The sequence below is a fragment of the Melospiza georgiana genome, chromosome 8 (assembly GCF_028018845.1).
Source record: "Melospiza georgiana isolate bMelGeo1 chromosome 8, bMelGeo1.pri, whole genome shotgun sequence".
NCBI classification, from domain to species: Eukaryota; Metazoa; Chordata; class Aves; order Passeriformes; family Passerellidae; genus Melospiza; species Melospiza georgiana.
Window position 1 is genome coordinate 8,451,550 of NC_080437.1, and position 22,382 is coordinate 8,473,931.

Genomic DNA, 22,382 nt, shown 5'->3' on the forward strand with positions numbered 1-22,382 from the left:
ATTTCTCACTGTTGTAAAAAAAGCCATTTGCATAGCGAGTGGCTAAGCAATGAAACACATGGATTGGAGGTTGTGGAGTGATTGTCCTTAACCAGATCAAACTTTGAAGTTAGCTGTGCATTGAGGAGGAGGTTGGACTAGATGACCTCTGGAGGACTCTTCCCACCTAAATTGATATTCTGTTTTGGAGTGAGGTGGAGAAAATTAGGGTCTTGTAATTAACAAGATTAAATATGGAAGCAGGGAAATGCAAAAGCCAATATCCTACACATAATTAGATTGAAAACTAAAGCATTGTCGAAATATAACCCTCTGAAAAAAATGTAGATATTTAATTTTTATTCCAAATTATAAGTATTGGCATTTTCCTTCTGTAGATGGTTTCTTTCCTGTTTACTTGGCTGTTCAAAATGCATGCTGATATTAAGCCTTCTATATCCCTTTTCTAGTGAAAAAGAATGGGGAAATATAGTTCATAAGGCAAACCACTGGTGCTATATATCATTCACAGAATGCTCTAACAAAATCTGGTGCACTGCGGGCTTCTTAAGAAACGATGGTCTTGCACTATATTTAGCAGTCAATGAAGAACTGAAAAAAACCGTAACAAATAAATGTATAGTGCTCTATGTTGGTGTCTGATGAAAACAGTGAAGGAAGGTATCATTGGGTGTGTTATATGTTCCCATCTCTGAGAATTAAGACAAATGTGGGATTGTAGAAAAAGGGATGCAACTGGCCTAATCAATTTGCATAGCTGGCTGAGAGCAGATGTTGATGTCACTAAATAGAGACACCTTACGTCAAATGCAAAGCAAAGAGAAGAACAGACTGGGTACAATGTGCAATAGTTTTGAAAAGAAAGCTAATTAGGAATGCATGAGCATTTGGCAAGGGTACATTGCAGCCCTGAATGCAAACCTTTTAATACAAAAATTGTATTGACAGGAAATGAGTTGAATTTTATTTTAATGTTTACAGAGTATATTCTTACATAGTTTTATTCAAGCCATTTGTTCTCTTTATGAACTTTTTATGGATAAAATCTAATGAAATATATTCTAAACCATTACAAAAGTAGTTAGAAATTATTTTGATCTACCCACGTCATTGAAGTCTCTAAGCCTAATTGTGGGGGAAAAGTAGACTACAATGACAGGAGCTGGGTAATTCTGATGTTTTAATTCACATGCTGCCAGCTGGCTGAGACTACACATACCACATGCAATGGGTGGATGGTGAAGTCCATGACTGAAGTACCACATTTCCTTATTTTGGTTGTACAACATTTACTCGTGTTCTCTTTGTATTGTTGAAAGCAAATTTCATGGACTGAAGAGAGCACTTCTGTCCCTGTGGGATTGCCATATGCTATGTGGAACCCATACAGGACAATTTGACTTACTTTGTTTTACTTAATTCCTTGTGCATTTAAATTATTTCCACTAACATTTTTTTAATCCAAACATGCTCCTAAAGTCTTCTAATATGAAAGGCCCTGCATTCAAGGGTAAGGGAGAGAGAGAAACTCTAGGAGTATTTGATATATACTATTTGGTTTTGGGTTTGGACAGTCCCAGGCAGTCTCTGCAATGTCACACCTGCCCTCTTTCAGTGAACGAGCTCAGGTCTGTAACTGTCCCTACTGAGTGTTGTTGGTGTGGCTTGTCATAGGAAACTGCATTTGTGCTTGGGTGTTGCAACCTAAAGCAGAAGGGAAATAATCTCAGTTGTCCTGAATGAAAAGCTTGAGTGGGTCCTCAGAGGGTGCAAAGAGCCACGTCACCACAGTTTTACATTTTTTTTAAGCAGACTGTACCTAGATGTCTAATACAGGGAAGAGCCTCTTGCTTCCACATGACCCTTGGGTCTGGGATGTAGACTTTCTCAGCATGCTGATAAACAGAAATGTAAAATCTAAACCCCAGATTTACCATGCTTAGACTATCAATCCTCTGCTGATGCAGCAGACTTAGATTATGATGGGATGGTGAGAAGCCTAGGTTCCCCTTCCAGAAGAGTTTGTCAAAGAAGCCAAACCAAGTGCTTGTAGTCCCTTCTTCCTGCACTTCCTGTTATCCTTGAGTGGTGTTTTTTCAGCCTGTCTCCTCCTGAGCCTTTCTCTGGTTTCTCAGAAGTGCAGAGGATGGAAGGGCCTGTGGGCACTGAGCTTCAGTGTTTCTGAGCTGGTAGAAAGTTCCTTAAGGAGTTCTGCTAACACTGCAGGTTGGAGCAGCGTCTGGAATTAAACTGACTCTCAAGATCCAGGAGTAGAAAGGTTATTTGTAAACTCAGTTACAGTCTCTGCACAACTGATGCTCTCTCCTGATGTTTTTAAATCATCTGAGAAATATAGTCTCAAAACCAAAAGGTTAGTTTAGCCCCAGAGTAAAAAATAATACATTGGAGCATATGGGGATGTGGATTTACATTTGTGCTTTCAAATGCATTTTATAATTTAGCAAAACTAAGATAATTCTAAGTAGAATTCTCCATGGGAGTTAATACATTTTTAAATTATTATTTTAGGTTTTTTTATCCAGTTGTTCTCTCAGTTGTGAGATAGTGTTTAAGGCACATAACTGCTGCAGTGACGGAGCTCGCTTGGCAGCCCATAAACATGTTTTGGAAAGCTGTATTGACTTGGCAAAAGCAGACTCTAGTTAAATGCTGCCGTGGTCCAATGCCATGTCCTTTAGGATTGCTTGCAAAGACAGAGCTTATTCCCTTCTCCCTTTCCCTCTAGCTGTTATTCCTCCCTGAAAACAAACAAATGAAAATGAAAAATCCAAGCTGGCTACCTGGAATACTTGAACATCCAAATGAGTAAAACTTTACCATTCATGTATTTTTAATGCTTATGCAAAGTCAGTGGGAATATTTGTGGTTTATTACTGTGCTTTCTTGTACCAAAGCCTAGAAGCTGTCAGTTGCTCCACACCCTATTAGAGATGCATTCCAACCACTTCTCAATGTGTCAGTCAAGTTTATGGTCAAAACTAAACTGTTTGTTTTAAAAGTTGGGGAGAATGTAAATATGCTTCCCTACAGGATTATGTCTCAGAGAACAGAGAATTTCTGGTTGTCCTGGAGTTTTATTTTATACTTTATTTTATACTAGAAAAGCTGCAATCTGAATTATGTAAGAAGTTTTACATTTGTGGTAGGAAAGCACTGAGTGGTAAAAATTGCTGTAGATAGTCATTAAAATAGAAATTATATAGTAGCATGTACCTATTTCCACAGCAGTAGAAGCCTTTATCACCCTTTGATGAAACAGGGAAAAAGAGAGAAACTTGAGACCATTTCTTTATCCCCATCAAAAGCAATGCCCTCTTTCTCTTTCTCCCATTTTAACCACCTGACTAATCTTTGTCATTGCTGTATTTTGCTAAATTTACTATTGTGCACTAAAAATAACACTTTCTTCCTGTCCTCTTCCCTTTTTTTTTTTTTTTTTTTTTTTTTTTTTTTTTTCCCTGTAGAAAAGCTCTGTAAAGAGCTGGGAATCAGATCTAAAGGTTTGTGGGATTTTTATTAGCTTGGTTTGGAATTTTTTTTGAATTGCAGTCCAACACTTCTTGAGTCAGTATCATGGCAAGTCTGGTTGCTTTGTGTCAGTTTTCTCTGACATGATGCTAACTTACCTGTTCTCACATTAGCATCACTGTTTGCAGCAGTAATAGTCTAGGTATTTTTTACAGAGACATGGGTTCTAGCTCTGATTTTTCTCCAGGAAGTGATCATTTAGACTGTAGGAAAAAAAAGTGATCATTTAGACTGTAGGTACCAATAAGGTATTAAAAATTGACATACTGAAACAGTTCAGTCAAAGGAATGCCTTTTATATAACAATGCTTTGCCCAACCTCCTGAATTGAGTGGGATGAACATGAAGTTTTTGTGTTTTCCTAAAAACTGTGTATCTGAGAGACAAGTGAATACATGGGGTTGTTGTTCTTGCACAGAATGAAAAAATTTAACTCTCATTTGTGGAGAAGAAAAAAATCCCATAGAACTTGAAACTTAAAAACCAGAAGGTAATCAAACCACACATTTTAAATCTGTTTACTTTTATTTTTACTTTTTGTTGCCTGCATTATCAACCTGATATTTCTTTGCTTGTAAGTAGATGTCTGAGTGAGAGTTCTTTTACTTTCTGGTGCATTTGTTTTCATCCATCCAAACTGTGCAAAGCTAGGAAAATAATATTTGCCGTGATTCCTGTTGTTCTCCTGCCCCTAATAGCCTCCTTTTATAGGAAGTTGCAAACTGTAATTTGTCCTGACATAGATGTACTCAACTGAAAATTGTTGCAGTCTGACCTGGTTAATGTAAGTTTGGCTTCTGGGTATTTGAAAAATGTAAGTAATTGAGTATAACCAAATGCATTTGGATACTGTTAACCTGTTACTGGTACGGATAAGTATTCTTGTAAGTGGGGTTTTAAACAACTTTATAATGTTTTCTAACAAATTATGGTTTTAATGCTACGAGACTGTGCAATGTGTGAGACTAGGTTGCTGTAAGAGAGTATTTTTTGAATAGTGACTACTTTTTGAATAGTCACAGCTATGTCAAAAACTGTCCTTAGCTGTGCAATTGTGCCCATGCCTCTTACTGGTTAGTGACAGATTTGTTGATGTCAAGTGGTAAACACAGAGCCAGAGACTGCAATTTTAGCAGGGGGCCAGGTGTGGAATGTAACACACAGGGGCTTGGAGCTGCTTTCACTGCTGCTTTCAAGTCTAGATTGTCACTGTAAGACAAAGGGAGGTTGTGGTTTAGTTGTGATGTATGTATTTTACATGAAGGCTTCAAAAACTAGTGAGACTGGAGAGAAGTGATTTCAAAAGCTATCAGCAGCACCTGCAGTAAGAAATCACATACCCAACTTTGGGCATCATCCAGGGAGGCTTTCAGGACCTTTGCACTGTGACTGTATTAACAGTATTTACAGTGTATACGTATAAAGACGTCTGCTTGTGCGGGGTGTTGCTTTGATTTCAAGTTGTTTCGTGTCCGAGCTTTACCGTACGAGGCCATGGCAGAAAGCCTGAGCTGCGGGCAGGGACGGGATGCTCCCGGTGATCCCGGCTGCGGGCAGGGCAGGAGCGGGATGCTCCCGGTGATCCCGGCTGCGGCCCGTGGGGCAGGGGTGGGATGCTCCCGGTGATCCCCGCTGCGGGCAGGGCAGGAGCGGGATGTTCCCGGTGATCCCGGCTGCGGGCCGTGGGGCAGGGACGGGATGCTCCCGGTGATCCCGGCTGCGGCCGGTGGGGCAGGAGCGGGATGTTCCCGGTGATCCCGGCTGAGGGCCGTGGGGCAGGGACGGGATGCTCCCGGTGATCCCCGCTGCGGGCCGTGGGGCAGGAGCGGGATGCTCCCGGTGATCCCGGCTGCGGGCCGTGGGGCAGGGGCGGGATGCTCCCGGTGATCCCGGCTGCGGGCCGTGGGGCAGGGGTGGAATGCTCCCGGTGATCCCGGCTGCGGGCCGTGGGGCAGGGGCGGGATGCTCCCGGTGATCCCGGCTGCGGGCCGTGGGGCAGGGACGGGATGCTCCCGGTGATCCCGGCTGCGGGCCGTGGGGCAGGGACGGGATGCTCCCGGTAATCTCGGCTGCGGGCCGTGGGGCAGGGGTGGGATGCGCTCGGTGATCCCGGCTGCGGGCCGTGGGGCAGGGGTGGGATGCTCCCCGCCATCCCCGCTGCGGGCCGTGGGGCAGGATGCTCCCCGCCATCCCCGCTGCGGGCCGTGGGGCAGGATGCTCCCCGCCATCCCCGCTGCGGGCCGTGGCTCGCTCCGTCGGGCGGGATGCGGGGGCGGCTCCATCCTCCGCCCCTTTACGCGCGGCCGCGGTTTCATGAATGAAATCCAATCGCCGCGCTAAAGATAGACCGGGGGCTGGCACGTCACGGCTCCGCCGCCCCAGGCAGCGCCGCAGGCCGGGCCGGGCCGGGCCGGGCCGGTCGGGCGGAGCAGCAGCGGGGGCGATGCCGCCTCCCCGCCGAGGCGCGGCGGCTCCGGGCGCGGCCCCGCCGCCGTGAGGAGCAGCGGGAAGGGGGCGCGGCGGCGGCGCCACCCCCGCGGGGCCGGGCAGCCCCGCCGTAGCCAGCCCGCCCTCCCGGGTAGGTGCCGCGTCGCCCGGGCGCGATCGTGCTCCGAGTGCCGGTGTGCGGGCAGGGGCCGCCGCGGGTCCGCAGGGGGCGGGGGGCGGCGCCCGCGCGTCCCGTTTGCCCGCAGGTGCTCTCCCGGCTCGTCGGGAGAGAGCAGGAGGTGGTGGCATCCTCCCCTCCTCCGAGGACAGAGAGGGCCGAGTCCTTGGTGAAGCAGATCTGCCTGGCTTCCTTTTGCAGAGAGGCCACGAGGTGCAAGGCAAAAATAGACGGGTGTGATGTGCACGGGAAGCACAAACCTCCTGGCGCTTGGTACCTCTGAGTGTCACTTAGTGAAAACCCGAGGGATATCTTTTTCCCCTCCCCATTCTTTCCCCTGCTTTGTCTGTGGAGGCTACTGTGAGCTGCTGTGACAACAGCAGGAGGCTGTTGAGGGCTCTTGTGGCACAGATTATCAGGTGTTTATGTCGGGACCTTTCTGTGGGCCATAGAAAGGGGCTGTAGAGACAAACAGTAGTAGACTTTTAGTCTGTGTAGTCTACCTTTAGTAGGTATTGTGGCATCTGACATCTAGAGCAAAGAGAAATCAGTCACTGGATGTACCGAGGCAGACTAGGTGGAGGAGTTGCCGTCCATTGGTCAAGACACTACTCTGAAGGCAACAATATACTTGTTAAAAAAATTATAATAATAAAAGAAAGCCCTTGAGGTTCTGCATATGGTCACAGCAAGAGCAAGGAAGTGATGCCAGAATAGTCTCAATGACTTTGTTCATCCTCAGTTTGTGTACTATTTCAGGACACACAGCTGACTTGAAGCCAAATGTTCAGCTTGAGCTGTAATAGCTTGAGCTCTACTGGAAGCTGAGGTGGAAATTAGCTTTTCCAGTGTGCTTAAGGGGAGTCCTTCAGCTGCTGGTCTTTCTAGGCAAAAATAATGCATGTGGGGAGAAACCCACCATCAATAGGATCATGCTGAAGAGTTGTCATGACTGCTCAGTGTAAGTAGTAATATTTCAGTACGGGCTGTATTTCAGAAACAGGAGTCACACCTCATGGAAACAGAATGGCTTCATTTCTTTTCAGTATTTTTCTGAGGTCCTCTTCCATTAGGTTATGCTTTTCTTTCTGTGTATGTTGCATTTGCACACCTGATTCTATGTCTCAGATATACAGTGCATCTACACACTATTAAAGAAAAAAAAAGTGATTTCAGTATTTCTACTAGGATTCTTTATCTAAGTGACATAATACTTAATGAGCATAAGATCTGGGGCAGGCTCAGATACACAGAAGTATTTTTATCCAAGAAGAAATAAACATCAATTTTAGCTCTGGGAAGCTTTCTAAAACTCCTGCCCTTTTAAAACTCCAAGCTTCATAAATACTGTAAAGCATTAGGCTGAGAGGAAGAACTGATCACTTGACCAGTAAATCCTGATGTTTGATTCTTTGTTAATACATTTTATTTGCTGGAAAAATACCTAAGTCCTTTATCCAGATGTTACCCTGTGCTGAAGGGGACGAAAGGACAGAAGAGGAGAAGCAAAGGAGCAACAGGTGTTTGACATGTTCCTCCCTTGCTCCCTTCCTTCCTGCCAGAAAAGTGTACAAACATTGTAGAGCAAAGTATGTGCTTGGGGAGGGGAAAAGGAAATGCTCAGGTGTCCTTGCTGCATGCAGCAGACTTGCAGAGCAGCTAAGAGACAGGGTGATTGTATCCTTGGATCACTGATTGGGTTTCCATAAAAGAGCTCAAAACTTTGTGCTGAAGGAGTGAGTGGTGCATGAGCTATAATTGGTCACCTGCAGTGTGTGTGGTCATAGCTGGGGCTCTTTGGCATTACAGACAGGTCATGAAATAAAAATATGGATTCCCTCTGCCTCCCATCCAACACTATTCTACTTTTCTGTTTTTCTCTCCTTTCTGTCTCACATGAAACATAAGACAGCAATTTCTTTCTTCTTTTTAAATTATTTTTTTTCTTTGCTCTGTGTGGCACTAGACATCACAAGTAAACCCTCCATCTCTGTGTCTCCTGCACTGCTCCATTAATGTTGTTGGATTTGCATTTGAGACATAAGTGCAGAACTTGACCCATGATCTGAAAATAACATTTACCTGAAGTCTGCCATCCTGAAATGTTTGCTGTTCCAGTGAGTGTTTAGGTCCTTGGGTGGGTTTTTCTTGCTGTCATTATGAGGTCTCGCTCTCCTTTGGTAGTTTCCTAGTGGTAATATTGTCTGGGAATGAATAAAAGCACATATAATGTCTTTCTAAGATCACTGATTAACAAAGAAGAGAATGCATGAGAAATGTTACATAAAGTTCAAAAAGCAAGAGCCTGATTCTATCTTTTGGAATGAGAACAAGTACAGAAAGTGAATTCAACAGCTCTCTGTGCTAGAAGGTCACCAGTGTCTCTGGAATATTCTGTGTTTGTAGCTCTAGTGAAGCCTGATAAACATTTTCCCTACAGAAATGAACAAAAGTTGTGAGAATCCCTTATTTGGTGGTGATTGTTGTTATTCTTTCAGTACTTTTGGGAGCTCTGCTTGGGAACAGCTACAGTGTCAGCACCTCTTTCATGTGTGTGTACAGTCACTAACAACCTCTGCTAAAGTAGCAGTAGTTTAATACTGCACAAGCATCTTCATTACATAAGAGCAAAATCAGGCATTTCATGGAGTTTATTATGATGAAACCTGGTACTGAGTGAGACTTTTCCAGGGACCCATCTCCCTTTAAGCTTTGAGTTTTATATGTTATCCCAGGTACTCTTGGGCACAACAGTCATTAAGGATTCAGCTGCAGCTTTACCCAGTTATGTTAATCCAAGTACCAAAGAGGGAATCAGAGCACCTGATGCTCTAGCTACACTGATGCATCATGTGGTGCAGTAGCAGGGGATTTGTGAATGAAAATATTGGTGCTGAGGACCCAGTGTCCACACTGCACACTGCTCAGGGACGGAGGGCAGTACTTCAGACTGCCTTTAATCTGGTCCCATGGACCGAGTGCTTGTCACTGGTGGGTGGCACACATTCCCTGTCAAAATTCAGTTTATGCACTCTGGCTGCACCTGATGTGAACCAAACCATGGAATATTTGCTTAAAAAAATGTATTCTTCAGCTGAATTAACATGCTGTTAGCAGTGTACCCTTTTTCAGCTCTTACGGCATAATTTTCTGTTGCAGAAGGAGGACTGATCTGAGGATTTTATGGGTGGCTGCTTTAAAAAGTGCCAGCTGTTTGGTGATGGTTATCAGCATCAATGGGTATTGTCCATTCTTCAGGTACTTGGTTCTCAGCCACTTTTATTCACATCAGCCACAGTTAATTTCAGTTTGTGATGATGTGACAGATTATGACCCACAGCAATGCCAGATCTTGGTCACTGCCTAGTCCCTTGTGTCTGCTGGGATTATCTCTGGTGAGTGGAATGAACAGTCAGTTGTAGCCAGGTATATCTGGAATCCTCACAAGATGCACAGGCAAAGCTGAAGTGCCAGCCTTAAATTGGTGATGTGCCAGCTGTAGGGATGTTCCCCCTTTCCAGGAGTAGGTCCACTATGGGCACTGTTTTCCACATCTCTGTGCACACCAAGAAAGGAGAAGCAAAAGGAGGCACAAGGGACTGCCTTGTGTAGTAGTGTCTGGAAAACTGGTAAAGGGAGGAATGGCAGTGCTGCAGGCTCTGCCACCACGTAAAAATCTCATCCCAGATTCCCACACATGAGGTTTCTGAAATGGTTAAATGTCCTTCACCTGCCATGTGGGTTAATTTCTAGGGCACTGATCTCATCTCAGAGGATATCCCAAGGTATGTCACAGGTCAAAATAATATGTAAGCTGCTCAGTGTAATCAGCTTGTTGATTTCTGCCCTTCAGGTCTTCCTGAAGAACTTACCAGATACTTGACGTAGCTCAAGTCTAATGCTGAACTCTCATTTGGGTCTCTATTTGGTCTGATAGACTGAGTGTGTATAACACAAAAATTGGTCCTTGTGAGGTGCAATTTTTTTTTTTTTTTTTTTTTTTGAGGAGGCTCAGAAGAATCTGTCATTGTACCTAAAATTGAATGTTTTCATTCTCAGCTATTGAGCTGTCTGCCCTCAGCAGAGGGCAGTCTGTTTTACACATTGTTATGGGGGAAGAATTTGTGTTTTACTAGTATCTCTGATTTTTGGGCATCTGAGGAAATGCTCATTCTTACTGATCAGAAGTTTTTGTGTCATCACAGAGGTAAGTTGGACTTGACAGAGGATCCTAATAATTAACAGATGTAAACAAATCTGGAGTCATGCAGGCAGAGAAAGAGCAGAATGACAGGCATCTGATGCAGCAAACCAGGAATTATTATTCCCTGTCTGCAATTTCTGTGAGGGTTGTGGTGATCATTTTATTGAGAAGTTCCCTAGCAATCTTAGAGACATCTGTTCTGTCTTCAACTTTACATCGACATTAGGGGCTGCTCCTTTCATTTCTGTGTGAAGCCATGGTCAATTTTTCCTCCCTTTAAAACGTGAGGGATAGAACTTGAGGATTATGGCAGCTGAATGGAAGCTTCTGAAAACTTCTGTCTTTACAAAGTAAGAGGCAGCATCCAGAAATGAATCTGATGCTTATTGATCAAAAGCTGACATGCAAGAAGTTGGTTCAGGCAAGCCAAATAGAGTCTCTCTTGATGACAGCCTCAGTGTTTAACTTCTCCAGCTGTAGCAAATTTTAGCAGCATTTTGAGGGATTTATTTCTTTGTTGACACTTGCCCTAAGCTATCCCAGGACAGAAGAAAAAGGGTAGAACCAGGTTCTGCCAGTGTGGAAGATAAAGGTGGTTCTGTTGAGCTGTGCTCTTGTGGCAGCAACAGCCAGGGTTGTCTCATTTATCACCTTGTGCAGTGAAACGTTTCCATCAGCTGCCCTTCTCTTCCCACCCATGGGAGAGCCCAGGGTCTCACATTTTCAATCAGGTCAGCTTTACAATGTAAGGGTTTTTCTCCTTCCCCAGTCATTGGTATATCTGTTTTCTTCTGCTGATGGGCCAGGTAGGGCAAGTAGGTGATAAATTCCAGAGTTAATCCTGAATTTCTTCCTTCTGAGGTTGTCTCTTCAGTCTTTCCATGTAAACTGCCAGAACTTTAAATAATGGCAAAAGGGTAATGCTGCTTCATCCTGGACAAGAATCCACCCTGATATGCATCATGCCCACCTTTGTCCCCTGGTGGCCTAGTGATCTGATCCCACCTTGTGTCTTACTACCCTTTGTGCCCAGCTAGTTCTTTGATGCTGACCAGGAATAGTTTTCCTTTTGAAACTAGTGTCCCCTACAGGCCTCCTATGATTTAGTAAAATACTAATATTAATGTACACCTTGTAAAAAATGTTTTGTGATGCTCTTTCAACTGCTGGTAGTTTATCTGTTGCTTGATTCCATGTTGTGATTAACTTCCCAAATATACTTGGTGGTGCCCTAAATGCATTGATTAAATTGAGGCAAACCACAAAACAGCCTTCTGGCCCTTAACCTTTCCCCAAATCAGAGCTGTCTGTGAATTCTACACTCTTGCACAGGTGAACACTGAGTTCCTCCTGCTTTGTCCCCTGGCATATCTGTGTTAATCCACTGAAGATTCTGAAACACCACATGGTGGGTTTTATATTGAGAAGGAACATTTCACACACTTCTTCTGGCTCATGTGCACATTGGTCCCTGCCAGCGTGCTGGTGCCTTGGGATTCTGCACTGCAAGGTAGTGATTGCAGTGCCTGAAGGACTTGGCATTTTGTATCTCCTTTTCCAGTTTCCATGGTTGCAAGCAGTAATTTTGCAACTTGGGGATGGAGGCAAAAGTGTTGCACGGTCTTGTAAATTTTTTTATATTCTTTTTGACATGTTATTGCCTAATAGCTCTCTGAAAGAGTCACTGCAAAGCTATACTAAAAAATACATCTCCAGAATAGATTGAAATATGGAGGAGCTACAAATGCACTTCATATAGTTTCAGGGAAGTGTGGTTTTTGGGGATAATTGTTGATTATCTTATTGACTTACTGGTAGCTTTAGTTTTTCAGATAATTCCAATGCCCACCATTCATATTAAGTCATGTTAGACTTTGGTGTCTCTTTCCATTATATTTCTTTAGTAAAATGGTGACATTTTAATTGTGGTTGGGCACCCCCTTTGTTTGAAGGAGTTCCTGGTTTGCATGTTTGGTCAGATTACTTGACACAGGTTGAAATTATTAATTTTTTTTTTCATGGAATAGCTTGAAGTAAAACTCCACTGAGCAGGCAAGGTTCTTATATGCTGTCATTCTGAGCTGTCATCTGAAGAGTTTGCTCTTAGCAGAAGAGCTAAGTAAAATGCTTGCTTTGAGGGGTCCTGTAAGTACACAGCTAAGAAGTGAATGGCTCCAGGATCACCCCATAATCACTGATTAATGTAGACACTCTTTGTGATTTGTTTGTGCTGAAGAGAAAAGGGTTGGATAATTAGCTACTGTTCTTTGAAAAAAAAATCTTGGTTACGTTTTGTATATGCCAAGTGAGGATTTTAGACATCTGGACATTTCAAGTGGACATTTAGAGATCCACAGGGGTGGATTCCTGATTCTCCACAGGCAACTCGCTATTGGGTTTGGATCTTCATCCACCTTGTTTCTAGCAGAGAAAAATGTAATCATAACTTTATATATAAGCTGCATTCTTAAAACAAGTTCATGGTTATGATCTGGTTATCTATTGTGTATTGATACATCTACACTGATACAGAGAGTTAGAGGGATTGTGTGTGTCTGTTGTGTTTGTGTACCAGTGGACTTGATAATCAGGTGATGTGCTTCTGCAGATCTTTTGGAAAATTTCTCCAGAAAGGGAGTGTTTCATTATTGAGGCTGACCAACTCACATGCTATGGCAACCACAACCGTTTTATGGTGATTATAGTAACAACTCATTTAGCAATGAGGAAAAACTAAATGAAAAACCAAGCACCCCATGGCAATTGGAGGTGAGGCAAGAAAAAAAGAAATTGGCAACTATAACCATCTGAAAGCTGTGGTTCAGAACAGTAGCCTTATATTTCTTTGGAAATAAATCAGCTTTATTTGGAATATTTAACTGCTAATCAAGTGAATGAATTAAATGGCTTTATGTTAGATCTTGAGTCTGCTCACATCTCCTGCTTTTTTGGCTGCCTCTGTCTTCTCTTCATCTGCAAACAATCACAGGTGACAATGTAAAAATAGAACATCCTAAGAGATTTTTGAGATCCTGTGTTATTCTTACGGGTATCTTTTTTCCATTTCCATCCATCTGCTCATCTTTCTTTAGAACTGGTTTAAGCAGCTGAATTTTGTGCTCCTTTCTTTTGGAAACCGTGATTTCTGATCAGACTTCTCTGGTAGGTTCTTTGCTGGCCTTTCTGTCTTTATCTAGCTTTTTTGCCAGTGCCCTTTCTGAGACTGGTCACACTTCCAGTAACTTTCCTCATAGTTTTACCCTGCTATGTTTTTCTAGTAAACTGAGCTGTTTCTGGGTGTAGGTTGGTTTTAGCAAGTTTTTCATTGATCTTAGAATGTTATGCCTTTATCTAAATCTTCATATATGCTGCTTTGTTCTTGTCTAACCAGTTCAGTTTCAGTTCTAGTTGGTCTTCCTGGATATTACCAGACTTTCAGAGCTCAAATCTAGTTGTCTTTTTTTTTTTTTTTTTTAATTCTAGTTTTGTAAATACATGTTCAGCATTTTTAATCAGTGTGATTATATAATAGGTTTAGCACCAGCTTAACCTAGAGGCTACCTTAAAAAAACTAACTGTGTCTGTGTTCTTTAGATCTTGCATGTATTCCTGGCTTTAATCATTCCAGTAGCCAGAAGGCATCTGGCTACATTTGTAAGCATTTAATCAACTTGTTTTGCTAATTGTTTATACTGGAATTTGTTGTTAGCATCTGGTTTTACTTGAGGTGTCTAAATATCTGTCCGGGCTTCTGTCTGTCAGTCTCTTCAGGAGCTATTTCTGCTTTAATCCCTTCCTGGAAACTAGTGAAGAATATTAAAATGGTCTGGATTTTTAACACATAGTTACATTATAGATACTGGAGGATATTTAAGAACTTTCCTTAACATAGCCACAGAGCTCTACTTTTGTTTTTATTGCCAGTTTATTTTAATCTGTGTCCTGTGCAGTATTGAGTCATGCTAAAAATATCTTCATTAGATTGCCATTGATCTATGGCAGGGCATTCAGGCATGCTGCGACTGAGTCCTGTGATAACTTTGCTTTAATTAGGTTATTAGGTATATTGGAAAATTAAAACCCTAGTAATTTTAATTTTTTTTCATGTGATCCTTTTCTAGGATTCTCAGATACTTGCATTGATTTATCTAGTTACTTTTCTTTAGATTTGCCTGTTAATTTTAAGCTGCCTTTGTTATCCTCTTGGTAATTTTTTAAGATTCCAGACTTTGTACTTAATACATATTTTGTGACTGACTGAAGCAGAACATTTTATGTAGAACTACCATTTAAGAACTTTGGAAGAATTTTTAAATCAAATTGTTATATAATACGACAGCTAATCTCTGTAACAGCTTTTTAATGGAATATTGGGTTGGAAGAAAAATTGATTTGGCATCTCTGCTTGGTAGTTTAAAACCAACCAGACACACTGGCTAGCCATGCTCCTTCATTTTGCTTTCTAGCCTTGTAAACATTTCCACATTCCATCTGTGATGTCTAGTCCATGCATGAATAAAATATGAAGTAATTTAATACCCCCACATAATATGTCAAGGGGGTTGCTGTTTATTCTCAGACTTGAAACTTTTTAAGATCACGTGCTGAAAGCTCTCGGGGTTTTGCTACTCATTTGGGGCCCTGCCTGTGAGGCTGTGGTGTATGAACGTGCCATGTTCTCTGTAGCGTGGAGACAAAAAAGAGGGTTTTTTTGTACTTTTACTCATATTGTGACTGAGGAGGAACAAGGAGTTAGCTCTGGGTTCTCCTCCCGTGTTTGGAATCACAGAGAGGGGACAGAGCCCGTGGCCATCCCAGGTACCAGCCTCATGGAGCTTCCATCCAGCAGGCAGCTGGGGCTGGATCACAGGAGGGAACTGGGAGCCTCTGGAGTGCTCTACCTCCAGGGCAGGAACCTCTCAGGATGCAGGTTACAGGCCAGGTGAATGGATGGAGGCTGTCTCTAACATGTTTGTGTCCTCACCAGCCCAAACCTCGGTGCTGGAGTCATGAGGTGCTGAGGGCTCACGTGTGCCCAGTGCTCTTTGTGTGTTTGTGTGTGTCCAAAGAGTGTTCTCTGCTCTGCATCTGGCACATTGCAGAGCTCTGCTTGTGCAACCATGCACTTGGGCCAGGGTGCCAAGTGTCTGGGCTGTTTCAGTCCCGGGTAGGATAACTTCAAAATGTATTCTTATTTTGAGGGTCTGTGCTGCAGCATTTCCAGAAGCATTCAGTGTCTGTAGAAACATCAGTGTGACACAGTAGTGGCAAAAATCACTCTTGCACCTTATCTGTGTCGTCCCTAACTCCTCCCTCCACACATAAATGAAGATTACAAATGTGCCTTAGCCATTATAGTTATTAGCACATAGCCCATAGTCAAAATTTTATCTAAATGGGTAACCTTGAGTTCTTACAAAGACTTTTCTTTCTTGGTGTACATCAGTTTAAATAATGAAAAAGAATACGGTTAAAATCAGTGTTTGACTAGTAGTTACTAAACATGATTTTTACTTAAATAAGAACATAGTGCCTCTGACAGTGAAAAATGGGCACCAAAATAGCTTGAATCTGTTATTTTAAACAGCCTGACAGCTAATATATAGTCTATATCTAAGTGTGAATGAGATGTGAATATTAAAAACGGCATTAAAATAAGTCATTGGATTTCTTTATCTGTAGTGCTTTCTTCTCAGAAAAGAGGACACCACCACTCCAGATGATGACCTGTGTTTTGTCAATTAAAGTGCTGTAGGTTCCTTGCTGAAATAATTATTAGGCAAGCCTTCCTGAAAAGGTTTGTGACTTGCATTTTCCCTGTACTCCCTCCTTAATTACAATTCCCTGGCAGAGTCCAGATTGCTCAGCAGACTGCTAGACATTAGAAAATCAAATTCAGATATATCAAACTATGATCCCACATATGAAAATGACAGACTGTAGCAAACATGCTTGAGTTGGTTTTAGTCTTTCAAATATCCATTTTTTCCAGCTTGCCTTTGTATCCAGGCATTTGTTCAATACATTGCCATAGAATATTTAAGAAAATACTTTCAATAATATCTTTCCATGAGGACAGTATCTTCAAAAAACTTCTTCTCTTCACTTTCCATTTTACATCAAAAAGAATTTCTATGTATAGAGAAGTATATTTGCAAGTTCCTGCTTGGCTCTTTGGTTTCATGTTAGTCCATGATCTGTAAAAACTTTTCCTTGGACAATGAAGAATGTGTGATACATGCAGGGTGTAATGGGAATTGTGGTTTTGTAGTGAACAGTCTCTGGAGTTGTCGTACAAGTTTTATTGTGTGCTAAAGCCATCTGTGTGAGTTGCTGTTAGCAATATTGTCTGGGCAGCCCTAAATCAAATCCTGAATGGGCAGGACTGCAGAAGGCAGGTTTATACTGGTATCCTTCAGGTTAAACCCACTGATGCCCAGGCTTTTTTTCCTCCTGGCATAAAAAGTATTAGCAAGAGGTAAGTTTATGCTAGCTGTCCTTGTTTCACCAAGATCTATCTTCTGCAAACAGGCTTGTGTTTACAGAAACCAAAGTGAAAATAGCATGTGAGCAGCATAAAGGCACTGCGGTCCAAATAGTTGTGTATTTGCATAACTGAGCAGTATTTAAAGGACTGGCTGGCCTACTTTGGGACAGTTCACCACACACTTTTCCTTAAGAGTTTGTTGTCTCCAGGCATCTCTCAAGAAGAGGAAGTAAAAGGCTCTGATTCTAAACAGCACTGTTTTCACACAGAAGTAGAAAACGACTTTAACTCTCTTGTTCCAGTTTTTGGTAAATGGACATTGACATGGACTACGAAAGACCCAACGTTGAAACTATCAAGTGTGTGGTGGTTGGAGATAACGCAGTGGGAAAGACTCGTCTGATCTGTGCCAGAGCCTGCAACACAACCTTGACTCAGTATCAGCTGCTGGCCACGCACGTCCCGACCGTCTGGGCCATCGATCAGTACCGTGTCTGCCAGGAGGTAAGGGCTGCAGGTGTGCGAGGTGTGCAGCACATGCTGCGAGGTGCTGCTGCTGTTTCTTGGCAAGCCCCACCCTGCCAGGATGCAGCAATGAGCTCACAAGTATTTTATGAGTGACCTCTACTGCAGCCATGCTCTGATACACCTCTCGTTCTAAAGTAATTTCTTTATCAAACCTGTTTTTAGGGATATAAATATTCTGCCTGATTTATAAGATACATCTTTTGGTAAAAACTGCATGAGGTAGACCCTTGACCTAGTATGTTTTGGACCTTTTGATGGGGTGAATTACAAAGTAACTGTCTGATGGAGGGAAAGAGAATGTTTTGTGTGTTCTCTTCTAGGTCCTTGAACGCTCAAGAGATGTTGTGGATGAAGTGAGTGTTTCTCTCAGGCTGTGGGACACTTTTGGGGACCACCACAAAGACAGGCGCTTTGCTTATGGAAGGTAAATTGATCCAAGTAAAATTTTAAGAAATACTTGCATTCAAACTTGGTGGAAATAAATTGCAAATCTAAATTTTGAAAAGCAAGGACTTAGCAATCACGGGTATTCATGCTCCTGCGCACTGCAAAGAGGATTATCTGCTGTAAGGATTAAAAAGATATAAATATTTAAAAAGCAGCATAGTTTTACTATGCTACATTTCCTTGAACAGCCTGCTAAGCTCTGTCAACAACTGTTGTCCTATTTTGAATTTTAAAGTACATTCTCCAAAATAAGATCGTAGCTTCAGAAAATTGAATATGAGCATTCTCTGCCTGTACAAGCAGTGTTTGATATAATTGCCTAACAAGCAACAAACAAGGAGAGATGTTGGGAAATATCACTCTCACTCAATGAAATATTTATTTTATTAAAACCTGTGATGTTGAATGGGCAGCTAACCTCTTGAGAGCAGAGCTAGATTCATGAAAGATGAGGCTCTTCTGTATATCCTTAATTAAAGCTAAGGTTTTCCTTCTATGAATATAAAATGTCTGTTAGTGAATCAGTTAACCCTGGAAATTCCAAAAATACATGTATAATAAATATATATTTAAATGAATGTGATCTAGATTTTTCCAGTGTGTATTATATATGTGCGTGTATAAACATATGTTTGTAAAAGTTCAGCATAGTTTCAGCAAGGACTGAAGCCAGTGATAGTCTTTCTGGTTTGTTTAATTAGATCTGACCTTGTGGCAGTACAGACAGCAGAACAGCTGTATTAGGCAAATACTGAGCTGAAGGTGGGTTTTGGACATGTATTTTCATAACTCACTTTTGAGAGGTCTCAGTCCTCACACATTTTTTTCACCTTGTTGAACTTTTTCATAACCTTTTCATATCTGCTTCAGTCACTGCAGTTGATCAGACCTTCACAGACAGACACATTTTTTTTCCAGCTGGGAATGAATGCCCTTTGTAGAGTGTCAGCCCCAGCTTTCTATTGCATGTGGCCAAACTGTACTGTCTTGCTGTTTTTCTTCTCTCTGTGCTGCCTGATGACACAAGTGACTTTGAAGGAGGATGGTCTTTTCTATTCTCTACCTCTTAGAAATGCTGGAGAGGGTTCTGCTGGTTGAATCCACCCATTAAATTTTCAGGTTTCAGAACTCTGTATGTTTGTACAACACTCCTTTGTGTACAGCACTGTTAGTTGAGTTTTCACAGTCATGAATTACCTGGAATTTTCTGTTGGGAAACAACAACACATCTGGGCTGCACAACCTGTACCATTTGTAAATAATCTCTGTGAGAGAAGTTACAGACTTTAAGGTAATGTTTACCTTAATATTTAGTGCTACTGGAAGATGTCCATGGATACCTTTTTACCTTTTGGCAGCACGTGGAGCCTGCATTGATAAATTTGGATGTAACTTCATGTTTCCACTCACTGCTCTGCTTTGATGTGGCCTCCCGATATTCTGCAACAGATACTGTGTCACTGAGAAGATTACTGGAGATTAGGAGAGCAGAATCAGGCATGTTCTGAACCCTGATCCCACATTTACTGACAGGATGGGAGAGGGAGGAAACAACATACTTAGATTCTAATCCTGCAAACGCCAAGGAGGACGTGAATAACTTGAGATCTCGAGGATTAAGCATATGAACACAGTGATTCATTTGTGAGGTTTGCAGAACTGAACTTGTGTAGAATGAGGTTTGCTGTATCCTAATTAGCTTTAAAAGGCTGTTCTGGAAGCCTGCTCTCCTGTTAGTGGTTTTTCTGCAAGTCTATTAATGAAGAAAGTAACTGGAAGCTCTACAGAAATACTTTATAAATAGAATTTCAGTTTTAAAATGTTGTGATTGTAAGCACTTAGGTACTTGCTTGTTTTAAGAATGTTAATGCTGCAGTCAAAGCAGGCTGTTTAGTATTTCATCTGGGCTGGCATTTTAAAACTAGTTTTTCAATGCTGAATGTTCATATTTCTAGGAATTTATTTTAAATCACGTCTATACATTGAGCTGTAGTCTAGTCAGCTGTGTCAAGTCTTGCAATTCAGTGAAAGGCCAATTTCATGGAAAACTGTTCAAGGTTACACCTGCAAGTGCCCTGTGTTTTGATTGTCTGAAGGATCATATAATAATATAATCCTTTGGTTCTCTTAAAAAAATTCTGTACCTCATGCAGGGGAAGGCTTACTCCAGCAAACATTCAGCCAAGACCTCTAATTGTCCTAAACCTGTGTAACAAGAACCAGCAAGTCATTAACTCGCCTGCTGCTCCTTGGAAAAGTTTGCTCCATACAGTTCTAGAAAATGTTACATAAATAGATTATGCTATAGATGACTGGGTGAACAGTTAATCGGGCTTGTAGCACAGATAAATCCTTCTTAACTTTATTTTTCACAGATAGAAACATGAAAGGAGGGGAAAAGGAATCTATTTTCCACTATTTTTGTGTGACAGGACTAGAGAAACATTTGAATGCCACTGGGGATGGAATAGTTAATGTTTCTCTGCCATCCCTTAATGGGAGTATGGAGAGTGAGATCAGCTTGCATTCTGCTCTGTGGTGTTTAGTTTAATAATCACACTCCTCTGGGAGCTTTGGGAAACAGTTCCTGACAGCTTAAGGGAGTGAGGGGGATGTGGCTGCAGAGACTTGTGGAAATATTTGCTGCAGTTTGCAGAATGACATTTTTCACCCGCTTAGACTAAAGTGTGTGCTTTAGTTTTGGAAATATCCTGTTCAGTTCAGCTTAAGGAGTATGTGATGCCAAACAGCCAATTATTAATAATCTCCTGTAGGGTTTCATCTGGTGCACAATCATCCCAAAATGCTGTAAAATGATAATGCCTTGGTTATGATTTAGTGTATTGATTTCCAGCTCCCAGCCACCTCTTTGTTTAATAACAACCTACCCTGGGTGCTATTGTATTCTCTAAGTCTGCAGATGAGGTGTGAACTTCATTTAAAGCCCGAGTTGTTATTCTGTAGCAGTTTCTCTGGGAGGCAAGTGTAAAGACAAAACATCTTAATTTACATTTCAACTTGTCAGGATTCACTATCTCCCATTCTCTTGTCCAATCTGGTTTTGAATGAGACTGTCAACATATCATCATGTTCAAGCTAATCCTAGAAGCTGGCTTGTAGTTATTTTTCTCCCTTTTTGCATCCTTTCTTTTTTTTTTTTTTTTTTCCTCCCTCAGGTGAACATGTTTAGCTAATTTGATAAATAGCCTCTGTATCCTGGGGGTTTTTAACATGCAGCTCTAGTATGTGTAAACATAAGCACAAACCTGCAAAGAGTTAATTCAATCAAATATTTATTCTCAATACCGTGAATGGGGGTTGTTAGCTAATTCAGCCAGGATGACTTATTTACTTGCAACTTAAATATGAGCTGTAGACCAAACAAAATCTGTTCATGCAGCATGGACAGAAAACAGCTTTTTCCTCATGACTTACAAATGTGAATGAGTCTTGCTGTTAGACTGCTGAGAGAGTCTCTTAAAATAGGTTTAGAATATTTCCTCTCTTGTGAATGGATTTTGTAAGCCTTGTGGGTATTGTATGCATGCAGAGGAACACATGCATTCAGCTTTCTGTGTGATTACAATTCCCTTTACCAGTTACTCCAATGTAATTGAATCCCTAAAAATACAGCTTTGGAATGCTGCTGAAAGGAGTCCATGAGAACAGAGCTTTATCACTGATATCTGAAGACTTCCACCAACCTCTGTCTAATTTTTTTTCCTCAAGGGACAATGATGATCCTGTTTCTGTAAGAACAAAACCAAGGTAGCTTTGATATAAAATGGTACTTGCATTCATCAAATTCAGTGAGATTAGGATGAGGTTTGTGGCTTCACAGAGTTGGTCTGCCTTTAGTTAGATCAGTGCCCTCTGTCATGGAGCAGCTGGTGCCTGAACTGAGGCTGGGCCAGCAGCTCCCCTCCTTTCTCCAGAGAAGGTCTGGGGTTTCAGAAGTGCCTTGTGAATGAAAGCTCACACATTCCCTGTGCCTCTCAAGCCATTGCTGGCCTGGGATGGAAGTGGTCCTCAGAGATGTCTCTCTAGAGCAGAGGTACTGAACAGACACAGGGCAGTCTCTTGCTCACTAGCAGGGGCTCAGCTGATGGGGAATCCAGTTATTTCAGGTGTCTTCAGCTCTGCTGCTTCCTCTTGTCACATTTTCTGCCACAAAAAAGCAATAGGCAGTATCTTCAAATCATCTTCAGCTACCCAAATTTGTGAGCCTCCCCTTCTACTTTACAGTAGTTTATAACCATTTAGGTTCATCATATGATCATGAAGAACTGTGAAAAACCATTTTTACAACATATATGTATATTTGTCATGATTTTTTTCTCTTTTGAGTATGACTTAGGCCCAAGAAAGACTGTGATAATGAGAGAGGGTCACATAGACAGCTTTCTGCAATAACTTTATTTTGATAGGCTATGTGTATGCACTGTTTTTTTTCTTCTTCTGTTACCTGTGTGAACATTTGAGGCTCTTTCATTCAGCTGATAGGGAAGTAAAGGCTTTATATACTTGGGCCACTGAAATTAATGCAGACCTGCTTCTCTCCT

General features: G+C 41.9%; 1 protein-coding gene across 3 annotated transcripts in view; it reads left to right on the forward strand.

Annotated features, from left to right (window-relative positions):
• Positions 1–22,382, forward strand: part of RHOBTB1 (Rho related BTB domain containing 1) — a 48,460-nt gene that overhangs the window by 11,494 nt on the left and 14,584 nt on the right. The window contains exons 3-4 of one of the 3 annotated variants that reach the window (XM_058029089.1): positions 17,148–17,349; positions 17,694–17,797. In XM_058029089.1, coding sequence (XP_057885072.1) covers positions 17,158–17,349; positions 17,694–17,797 — 296 coding nt within the window. In that variant the 5' untranslated portion in view covers positions 17,148–17,157. Of the gene's footprint in view, positions 1–17,147; positions 17,350–17,693; positions 17,798–18,521; positions 18,583–22,382 lie in introns of those variants that run through there. The other 2 variants (XM_058029090.1, XM_058029091.1) reach the window with 2 other exon arrangements.